Here is a 12,106-nt window from a genome sequence, read left to right on the forward strand (position 1 = left end):
TGAATGGAAAAAAAAATTTAGTTGAAAAATAAAAATAAAAAGAAACAGTGAAAATGAACACTATCAGACATCAATAAAACAATATGGCATGAATATAATGAAAACATCACACCTTTAAACTCAACATTTTATTATCAGTCATTTTTTTATTTTTTATTTTTATTTAATTAGTTACACATGACAGTACAATGATCTTGACATATCACACATTTGAATCAAATGGGGTATAATTGCTCATTTTTCTGAGTGTACATGTTGCAGAATCACATTGGTCATACAGTCATGTATATACATACAGCAATAATAGTGTCTATTTTATTCTGCTGTCCTTCCTATCCCTCCTTCCCCTCCCCTCCCCTCCCATAAGATTAAGAAACAAGATCCATCTCTTTGATATCTTATTGCAACATTTCTCTCACTAGTCCAAAGGCACATACACATTGCTGTCTGAGGCAAGGGTTGAGGAATCTGTCAAAGCAAACGGTATTATTGCTAACAGTTTTGTAATAATCCATTATTTTGTTTAATCTTTTTTTAGAGAGAGAGAGAGAATTTTTAATATTTATTTTTTAGTTTTCGGCAGACACACATCTTTGTTTGTATGTGGTGCTGAGGATTGAACCCGGGCCGCACGCATGCCAGGCGAGCGCGCTACCGCTTGAGCCACATCCCCAGCCCCTGTTTAATCTTTATTTTAGTTCTATTACTCCTTATGCCAATTGCATCCATCAAAACAGAACATTTCCATCATCGTGAGATTCTCTTGTGTTGTCTTTTATAACCACACCACTTCCCTCCTACACTTAACTTCTTATTAACTCCCACCAACCACTGATCTCCTTGTCATTTCTACACTTAAGCCATTTCCAGAATTGCATACGCATGGAGACATACTGTATACAGGGTTTTCAGATTGCCTTTTTCTATACAACATAATTCTCTGTTGATTCATCCAGCCTGTTGAGTGCATCAGTAGTCCTTTTATTGCTCAGAGGTATTCTATGGTATGAATGTAACCCAATTTGCTTAACCATTCACCCACTGAAAGACGTCTCATTTGTTCCCATCCTTTGGCTGTGATGAACCAAATTTTTATAAACATTCATGCACAGGTTATTGTTTGAACATAAGTCTTCATTTCAGTGGTATAAATACTGAGGAGTGCAACCATTGGGTTTTATGGTAGTTGCACAATTTTAAAGAACCTGTCAGCCTGTTTTCCAGCATGGCTGTACCATTTCTCATTCCCATCAGCAATATCTTAGTAATGCATTTTTGTTGCATCCTTGCCAGAATTTGGTGTTTTTTCTTTTCAGCTTTTTTTTTTTTCTTTCATTTTACCATAGGTGTTTAGTGACAACTCATCATGGTTTTAATTTGCATTTCCCTAATCTTTTAGGAAAATCTTTCATGTTTGCCATTTGTACATTTTCTTCAACTAAGTGTATCAATATTTTATTATTAGGTCATATATATGAAGAAACAAGTTCTGTCTCATTTAAGATTAAAAAAAATCAAATCAAATCAGTAAACATGTAAATAACAGGAGGTGATATTATGACAGATTCTGAAAAAAATATTTCACTGCAACATTTCTCTCAGTACACATGGAAATAAATGCATTTGCTGTCTGTTTAAGAGACAAGGATTGTGAAATCAGTCAAAGCAAGCTCAGTAGGATGGTTCATGCTCTAATTGGACCATTTGCTTTTTTCTTGTTGAGGCTGGGAGTTTTTATGTATTCTAGAAACTAGTCCTTTGACAGATGTATAAATTATACATATTTTCTCTGACTCTATGGCTTGTTATTATTGTCTCAACAGCATCTTTTATAGAGAAAAAAATTGAATTCTGATGAAGCCCAATTTATCAAATTTTCTCCTATGAATTTTACTTTGTGAAGAGTAAGAACTTTTCCTAGCTCTAGTTCCACAAGGCTTTCTCCTACACGTTTACTTCTGAAAGTTTTATAGTTTTACATCTTATATTTAAGCCCATGGTATATTTAGCTATATTTTAGATAAGGTATGAGACTTAGGTAAAGATCTCCCTCCGCACTTTACTTTAGTGTACAGATGTTCGATTGCTCCAGCACCATGTTTAAAAGGCTGCATTCCTCTATCAAAATGCTTTTTACTCTTGCAAAAAAATTAGTTGGAGCCCATGGACAAGTGAATGAATAAAGAGAATGTGGTATGTGTACACAACAGAATATTATTCAGCTATAAAGAAGAATGAAATCCCATCATTTGGAGCAAAATGGGTGCAACTAGAAGACATTGTGTTAAGTGCAATAGGCCAGACACAGAAAGGCAAAGGCCACCTGTTCTCTCTCATATGTGAAAACTAAAAGTAAGTTGACCTCCCAGTAGAGTAGTGATTAGTAGAGGTTGAGGTTATGGTATGAATATAACCCAGTTTGCTTAACCATTCACCCGTTGAAAGAGGTTGAGAATGGTGTGTGGGCAGGGAAAGGGTGGATAAAGTGAGGTTGGTTTTGATCAGTGCAAGCTACATATATGAATGGAAATAGCCCACTGAACTTTGTTAATATGTATAATTAATGCATGTTAATCAAAAATAAAAATAAAAGCTAAAACTATCAGTTGGGCATATTTCTGTAGGCCTGAACTATCAATATCTTTTGAGAAATATTTTATTAGTGCACGATAGTTATAAACAGTAGTGGGGTTGATTTTAACATAAGCATACATGCATGGAATATCATTTGCTCCATTTCCGTCCCCAGTTCTTCTTTCCTCCCCTTCTTCCTCCTTCTTTCTCCTTTCTCTATTTTACTGATCTTCCTCCTGTTTTTAGTTAAAATGATCTTTCCTCACCTATATTTGCTCTCCTAATTAATTCCTTAGATATTCTTTTAGCTCACTGAACATTTTAATAATCAGTGTTTTATAGCCTTTCTCTGGAATTTCATCCACTTCCATATCTGTGGGTTTCTTCATTGAGAGATTATAAATTTTAGAGGGAATACATCTGTTTTCTCATATTTTCAGTGATCTTGATCTTGGGCATCTGTTGAGATGGATTCCTTTTCCTCTTTTATTCATGGGTCCTTTGGCATGTAGGTATCTTTTCTGTTCTAGAGACTCATCTCTGTTTTTGCTGTTTGAGTAGATGTCCAGAAGGGGGATCTGAGATCCCCCTCCTGCTGTTCCTACTTGGGGCCTCTTTGTTGGTTTGGGTTTTGTTTCCCCTCTTCTGTGTTCAAATACTGCTGGAACTTGGGTGCGGCTAGTTTGTGTATAGAGTGAGGTTTGCTGTTAGTGTTGCTCAGCAGAAGGATTTCTATTCTGTGAACCTGTCGTGTTCCAATCACTTCCCAGCCCCTCTCAGAAAAAGGGGGAGCAAGAAACAGCAATAACGGGAGTAACCAATGTACAGCCTTAAAATAAACGCCGGGTGCCTACTATGGCATCTATTACACTAAATGCCACCTAAAGAGGAATGGAGGGGTCAGCCTTTAACATGTGCACCACCAACAAATAGCTGTTGAACTAGATATAACAGCAGGTGTTAACCTCATCATCTACCGTATTAACCACCACAGCAATGTGGTGGTGGAGAGTAGGAATTATATAAGCTAAATAGTTCTAACAGTAAAATTTCATTTCTTTAAACAAAGAAAAAATGAGGCAGGAAGACAAGATTTTATGTTTGCAATGTTTAGAAAGTGAACAGAGGGGACACAGGAGAGAGGTAGCAGGTGATGGCTAGAGAAGGAATTAAAAAAATAACTAAAAATAATAAAGAGAGAAAGAGACACAAACCGAATTTGGTTATTAGAGGGGGAAGAAACAAAGAAGAAACAAAAACAAAAGTAGGAACAAAAGAAAAAAATGGAAAAAGTAAAAGAAATAATTTTTTACAAAAGGAAAAAAATAATGAAATATTAATGAATATTAATATTAAAATATTAATGAATATTGAAAAAGTAATAAGTTTTGTTTCTGTTTCAATGGTCCAAACTGTTGGCAAGGATGGATGTTCATTGTTTATGCCATTCTTTGCATTTTGTTTTGGGTCATGTACCACTTGGATCAAGGGCTGGATTTGTTAATGTGACCTCTTGGCTTTTCTCACCAAGTTGTCAGCCAGTGTGGCTTGGAATACCCAGCAAGCTACTGGCCTCAGAGAGGCACCTAAGTTAAATGAGATCCAGTTTCTATCCCTCAGGGCATTTACTGTGCAATCAATCTTGGATTCAATAGGAAGATGTATGCCAGGTAGGAAATGTTAGTAATATTGGTGAGAGAGAGAAATGCATTCTACGAGAGAAAAGTAATATATAATGTTTAACTTACAGAGGTAAAATATGTCAAGTTTAAAATACAGGGGCATATGCACAACTTAACAAATACATAAGCCAAGACAAAGTGAAAGAGCATTGATTGACTGCTGAATGTTTATATTCCTATGACAGTACAGTCCTTTTCGAAGACATATGTCAAGATTAATTTATGAAGTCAACTGATAATGGCGAGTCCTCTGGGAAGAAAAGAGCCAGGGACTTCATGCTGTGGGAAGGTCAGGGAGCATGATGGATGAAACATACGGTTTATAGGAAAGAAAGCAATGGAAGGTTGCCGGAGCTGCTATTTTTGCATGGTTTATTGACACATTAATGACATTCATCCATACATGATCCATTAAGGCTCCAATTGCAGGGTTTGTATGCATGTCTATGACACATGCTAAGTTGTTCTACTCGCCCAATATGACCTGGATGAAGTTACCCAGCTACCTGTGTTTCCTCTCTATGTTGAAATTTGTTGAGAGCCACAGCCAAGTCGGGATGGCACCTGGCATTGCCAGAAGGAGTAGTTGAGAGGTGATGCCAGCGAGCCATTAAGATGATGATAATTAAGTTAAGCTGTGTATAATTGCTGTGACTGGATGATGCTGGATTGGGGCAGGCTGGGTATATGAACCCCTGCTGACCAGCAATAGGTCTGCTCCTGCTACTTTTGAGTTCTCCCGAGTTTCCCGTTGAGTTCCCGTTGAGTTCTTGCAGGGTTCCCGGGGGAGCCTGATGGAGAGCTGAGAGAGTTGCCGGGGAGTGCGCGTGGAGTGTTGGTGGAGTTCCGGCAATAAAGGAGTTCCTGTTTGAACCTGTAAGTCCCTCGTGGCAGCTTGGTTATTTTGTGCCCAGCCAGACTGCAGCAGAAATTGCCTTCTAAATTGAGAGTATTGTTATCAATAGAAGAGCTGAACATTTTAGCTCTGGGCAAATGGTTTATTTGGAAAGAAAAACAAAAAAGAAAACAAAGTCAGCTCCAAACTAAAACATATCGTATTAATATGGTGACGCAATGCAAGAACATGTCCTTGGGCTTAGGAGTCACTCTTATTATTCCAAGACTGTACCTGCTCTTTCCAAGATGTTTCCCACGAGAGCATTCCTTGAGGGACCAGGCAGGGGAAATGTGTGAGAGGCTCAAACTATTATGCCTGCTGTGCCATCTCTGAATATTGAAAAAGTAATATGTTTTGTTCATTTTTATTCTCTTTTACAAGGCACATAAACATTTGTAAATACATTACATTAACTTTTGGATTTTTCCTCTATCACCAAAAATATAGATATTGTTATTCTATTTTTTTTGTTTTTGCATTGGCCTACCATTTATGGACTTTTCTCATGTTTATGCTTGGGTTTTCTTTGTTATTTCTTATTCTCTACCAACTTTAGAAACATTTGAATCTCTTCAAACCAGTTTCATCTCCTGGAATCACTTTTTTGTATGCTTTGTCTACACTGTAATGGGATTTTAAATTATGACTTTTTTTTTTTAGTTGTTGGGGGCACTAAAACAATTTTAGAGGGAGATCATGAGTCAATTGAACCTATGAGAAAATCTTTCATTGCTCTCATAAACGACTTCTAGTTTATCTGGATTTAAAATTATTAGACACAATCTTTCCCACCCCCAATGCCTTAGATGTAAATAAAATATTTAAAAATAAAATTTGAGCTCATCTAAGATCCTATGGAAACACAGAGAAAGAAAAGTCTCACCAACATGTGGGGCCTAGAATGCTGTAAGTGGGGTACACTTATAAAATGCTAAGGTTAATTTTTAAAGTTTAGAAATAGTAGGTTTTTCAGATATCAGAAAATAAATGATTAATGCCTCCTGTTCCTCTTTTAATCCATCATTATAAACCAACAAAGGAAAATGAACAAACAGAAACACTAATTCTATTTCACTGAGGCAGGAGAAAATAGAAAATATGAAATGGCAACAAATTTTTGGAGATAGCAGCAGCAGCAGCAGCAGCTAACTTAACGTAGCAAAAGGGGCTACAACATGATTGCATATGGACAGAATATCATGGAATGTGGAGTTGATTTGCCTTAAATCCTTGGAAAGGCTCAGAACCTGCTGTCTGCTAGCTCTGCTTTGAGCTAGAGGAAATAGCCACTCCTGTTTAAAATCACCTCTTTGATCTCTGTGGTCCCTGGAACTCTGGAATGGCAAATGGAGAGCCCCATCAGCTCCCAAAGCTGGGTTAATTTAAGAGTCAGTCCGTTTGATGGGAGCTATAAAAGTTGGAGTGCTTGATGTGTAGACAAACTGCTCTCAGAGAGAGAATTGAGTCTTGGGGATTTGGCAGGAAGTTTTATTAATGAACTGCCCTAACTGCCTTCCCTGCCAGTTCCAAGATACAGACTAATTAAGAGGCCTGATCCTGGTAAAGCAGCTGGGAAAGTGTGTTTGTTGTCAATGCCCCCACCCCACCCCACATCCCCCAGGGGAGAAACTGTTATTGCCTGCTTGTTCTGAGCTAAGTCTGGAGTTGGGATGAGGTGGGGATGGGGGTTGGTGAGTGCTCACCTGTTTGTTTAAAGCTACTTCTTTGTCCCAGAGGACTGGTAAATACAGAGTCCCAGCCATTCCCAGAGCTAGGTGATTTAGAAGACAGTCCTTCTGGTGGAAGCTGAAAGAGTTGGGAAGCTTAAAATGTGGCCCAACTTCTGGGCAGAGGTTGGAGACTTGGTTTTATAGCTGGAATAATCTGGGAAGGGAGGTCTGGGGAAATGCCCACATTCGCATTCTAGCTCCCTAAGACCTTCCTAAATCCCTGCCCCATCCACACCCAGATTAACCTTCTCCTTTTTTGCCAGTACATATATATCTCTGCTTCCATCTTTAAGTTTTCCAGTGGCTGCAGCTCCGTGCCCAACGTGGGTCTCTCATTCTGGGATCTTGAAGCTCTCGTTCTTTTATTTGGAACACATTTTTCACGTTGCTTCATTGTTATTGCTTTTTGTGCTTGTTTTGCACATGAAGTACAGCACCCCCTCCCGCCCCCCAGTTACTCAGACTGAACTTGTGTGGGAGCTGAATCTCACTGTGCACCAGGATTGCCACAAAAACAAAAAAAACAACAGAAAGAGAAGGTCTAGATTCCTCCCCACACCTTCTAAGTCAGCCCTCCTAGGACTTCCTGGTATCCTCTTCCAATTCACAGCAAGCTCCTTCTCTCTTGCCAAGTTATCACTTTTCGTCAACTAAGCAGTTTCATGGTATGTGTCTTTAGAGAATGATTTCTTGTGTAATGTACTGGTGGGAAAACTTGGGTTTCTGAATCATCTTTCTATGGCAGGAGAAAGATTTGAAGTACTTAATTAACAGCCAGTAATTTGAGGTCATCAGATAATCAGTACAGACATCAGGCTGAACCCTAAAGCAGGGTCCTGAAGCCCACTCTGTGTTTCTTGGCCTTGACCCTTTCTTGCTGGATCACAGGAATATGGCATTGAGCAGGGTACTCAGGGAACTCAAGACAATGGCTACTTTCCAATTGAATGCCAATATTTCAACCAGTACAGTGGAACCGGTGCTACTGGCTGAACACCAGGGATGCCCCAATCCCAACACCTAGGAAGTCATGGTGAAGGTTATGAAATAAGACAAAGTTTTCTTTCAATTTTTTTTTCTGCTAAAAAAAGAAAAGCAAGTTATCATTACACAAAGACAAACTCATTCAGAAGAAAATAAAATTTTCCATGATCCCATCAACCAGAGATAGGTACTATTAACTATTAATTAACAACTAGTAATAATTATATCAATATTTTCCTTTACACTTTAAAGATAATTGAAGTAATACTATGAATTCTATTTTTATATAGATATAAATGTTTTTTAGTAACATAAGCATTGTTACCAATTCCAGTAGTGAATCCTGAAGGTCTATATCCATTCTAGATAGATATTTGTCTTATTTTGTGTTGTTTTGGTGAAGGTAGGGGTTGAACTCAGGGCCTTGCATTGGACTAGGATAAGAGCTCTCCACTGAGTTACACCCCAGCTCTCTTATTTGCCTCTTAAAAAGAGGAAATCCATCAATAAATTTAAGTCCAGGAAATGGGACAGGAATAGTTTGAGTATTCTGGGGATTCTCCTATCTTTGCCCAGTGACCATTTTTTGGTTGCACCTGGCCACACGGATAGATCTTACCTTACCTTCCAATGCTAAGATCGTATATTTCTGAGATTCCATTATATTTCTTTAGGCCAAATCTTTTTTTTTCCATAAAAGAAAACTTCCAAAATTTTGAGCATGGTATGACCCATAGATGGGAAAGAATGACACCTGAATGACATGTCACCTTCACATGACCTCTGCTCTGTAGAAGAAGCTGGAATCTGCAACATAGGTGATGTCCAAAAGGAAGGAAGCATGAGATGATTCAGCAGGACAGAGCAGATGGAGTGAGAATCCACATTAAGCTGAGAATCATTAGCCAGCATCTAAACCAAGATGATTCTTTAAGGTAAAGGAAGACACAGTTACACATCAGGAAGAGTCAATGGGATGGAGCCCAATTCTTCAATAAAGGAAACAATGTTTTCCATCCAACTCAGAAAACATAATTGCCTAATTTAACAATTGCTTACTTATTTGGACAAACAATAACAAGGAAAGAGCTCCTGGAGGAGGGTATAAAAGGCAACCCTGGGCAAGGAGATCTCCAGATTCAAGAAATACACTCATTTGAAAACCCACACAGAACCTCCAACCTCTAACACCATGGTTAACTCTTGTTCTGGCTCTGTCTGCTCTGATCAGGGTGGTGACCAAGGCCTCTGGCAGGAGACCTGTTGCCAGCCCAGCTGCTGCCGGACCACCTGCTGCCGCCCCAGCTGCTGTGGGTCCAGCTGCTGCCGCCCTACCTGTTGCCAGACCACCTGCTGCAGGACCACTTGCTGCCGCCCTAACTGCTATGGGTCCAGCTGCTGTAGGCCCAGCTGCTGTAGGCCCTGCTGTGTGTCTAGCTGCTGCCGCCCCAGCTGCTGTGGGTCCAGCTGCTGCCGCCCTGCCTGCTGCCAGACCACCTGCTGTAGGACCACTTGCTGCCGCCCCAGCTGCTGTGTGTCCAGCTGCTGCAGGCCCAGCTGCTGTAGGCCCAGCTGCTGTGTGTCCAGCTGCTGCAGGCCCTGCTGTGTGTCCAGCTGTTGCCGCCCCACCTGCTGCCAGACCAACTGCTGTAGAACCACCTGCTGCCGCCCCAGCTGCTGTGGCAGTTCTTGTTATTGAATGTCCTGATCTGGATCTGTGAAGCTGCTTGCCTTCATCATCTCAGTCCAGGCAGAAGGCATCTATTCAACAGAACATGTGGACCTCCTGAAATCATGAACTTACGAATAGATCCATGGAGTGCTTTGGAAAACCCTCGTCTATATGCTATTACTTATTCATTTTATAGAAACATTCCATTAGTAGTAATTTAGAATTTGCTGTCAAATTCTGCATCAATTTGTTCTAGAATTCCTAATTCTGATTCAAAATATAAAACTCCTCAAATGTTCCACTTTTAGATTTTTTGTTTTTAGTTTTCGGTATTTTTCCATGGGATCCATTTTCATGTCAAATTGATGTTTTTCAATAAAATTTTTTAGCATTCAGATGCACTGAAAGTGTTCATATCTCATTATTTCTGATAATGAAGTGGTCTGTTCATATTTCTGTCTCCTTTTCTTCATGTCAGAGAAGTACATGTTATCAGAGGGACTTAAAATTGAAAAATTAAATTGGCATTCATCCATGAGATTTTTTTATCCAAACCAGAATTCAGTCTGACAGTAGAAATGATGACATAAAGTTTTTAAAGAGGAATATTTTATGCTAACACATGTAACATAAGAGGTATGAATTGAAATTGATGCCCCCCCAAATCCCCCCACCAAATTATTCTGAATTGATTTAAACTGATTTAGATATAGCATAGACTATAGCTCAAGGATAAGAATTAAGACAGAATTGGAGCAATGATGTTAAATGCTGACCTCACCATTCTTCTTTAGGTGGTAATTAGTATTACAGGTGTCAAAGTAGACTAGACATTTATTTTAAGTCTGCACATTGGTTGCTAACATTATTGCTATGCTTAACCCTTCTTTTTCTAATAGGGGCTGGAAATTGACTGGAATACTACAAGTTCACAGGGTAGAGATCCGGGTTCTGAGCAACACTTACAACTCAGCCAAATAACAGAGAACATTACTTCACACACATAAACTACCCTTTCTTGAGCTCCATTCATACTTTAATACTCAAATTGGAGAGACAAAAACCCAAGCCAACCAAGTGGAACAACTAGAGGACATCTTCTGGACACATGCTCATGTAGCATAACCCTGAGAAGTCCCTAGAAGAAAACCAACTACACACCAAATGACACATACATAAAAGGGGAAGAGGAATCCATTAAACAAATGCACAAATTCAAAACATCTTATATTGTAATGAAACAGGCAAATAAATCCCCACCCACCAAATTCACAATTACCCAATTAAAAAACTCACAGATATGTATGTGGATGAAATTCCAGAGAAAGAGTATAAAAAAACTAATTATTAAAATGTTTAATGAACTAAAAGAAGAGCTAAATAATGAATTTAGGGAGGAAATACAGGAGGTGAAAGATCACTTCATGTATCAATATATCCTGAAAAAAAGAAAACAATCATAAATCCCAAAAACGAAAGACATATTGAATTAAATTAAAAATTCACTTGAAAGTATCATCAATAGACTAAATAGAAAACAAAAATTCATGCTTGGAAGACAGAATTTCAGGCCTTGGGTTCCAAGATGGCAGGCCAGAGGGAGGCAGCACTCTGTGTTGCTCTGTGACCTGGGGTTCAAGTTGTGAGAATATGGCTTCTCTGTGAGCAATATTCCTGCCCCCTATGCAGGAAGCACCATGCCCGTCCAGGACTCCAGCCCTCAGCATCAGAGTAGGTCTCCCAACTAAACTACTTGCCTATGCAGGACTATTGGATACCCAAGTGAGACCATCAGAGGGGGCAGCAGCACCTGCAAAGAACTGGAGCAGAAATCATGGATGCTGCTCTTACGGAGGACCCCTGGCAACTTCCCACAAGTAGGAGCTCCAGCCACCACCCTGTGTGGACCCCCATTTACCAACGTGGGGAATCCCTTGGTTGCCGCCATCTTGGGACTCTGCAGCAGCAGACTTATCCCCAATGCACCATATCCTGCCCGCACCCAGGAATTTCACACAGGCTCTGAAGTCAGCTGACACTGCAAGCCCCAGAGCTTGCCACTAAATTCACCATTTAACACCATCACCAGGCTCCCTCCACCAGAGCAGACACCCCACCACTGAAAGCAGGAGCCTCCATCTTGGGTCACCTTCATCAACATCTTCCAGGTACCCAGTTTCTAACTCCCCACTCTCCCCAGTAGCCGCCAACCCAGCATAGGGACACCCTGGTTACCTTCACTATCCTGCAGGTGGAGATACCAGCTAACAACAGCCAACCCCACCTACTGAATGAGAAGGGAAGCAGGAAAGATACTGATAACTAGTATATTAAAAAAAAAAAAAAAAGCCTTGTGTCTTCCTTCAAAAATTTGTTTTTCTCTTTCTCTCTCTCTCTCTCTCTCTCTCTCTCTCTCTCTATTTTTTTTCCCTCTCCCTCTCCTTTCTCCAACCCTCACATCCCCAACATATGTGAAACCAAGGACTTTGCATGAATTAGGATATTGAGGTCTGTGATGTCTGAATAGTATATTATGTTGTGTTTTACATTCTTTTCAGTCTTCTTT

At 39.6% G+C, this 12,106-nt stretch overlaps 1 protein-coding gene across 1 annotated transcript; it reads left to right on the top strand.

Annotated features, from left to right (window-relative positions):
* The first annotated feature begins 9,018 nt into the window (after positions 1-9,018).
* LOC124091589 (keratin-associated protein 4-6-like) lies at positions 9,019-9,878 on the top strand. Its single transcript, XM_046442666.2, has one exon. The coding sequence runs from the start codon at positions 9,061-9,063 to the stop codon at positions 9,565-9,567; it is 507 nt and encodes a 168-aa protein (XP_046298622.1). The 5' UTR covers positions 9,019-9,060; the 3' UTR covers positions 9,568-9,878.
* Positions 9,879-12,106: the final 2,228 nt, after the last annotated feature.

The sequence above is a fragment of the Marmota monax genome, unplaced genomic scaffold (assembly GCF_021218885.2).
Source record: "Marmota monax isolate L192 unplaced genomic scaffold, Marmota_monax_Labrador192_F-V1.1 WCK01_AAM20220418_F8-fsc00205, whole genome shotgun sequence".
NCBI lineage: Eukaryota > Metazoa > Chordata > Mammalia > Rodentia > Sciuridae > Marmota > Marmota monax.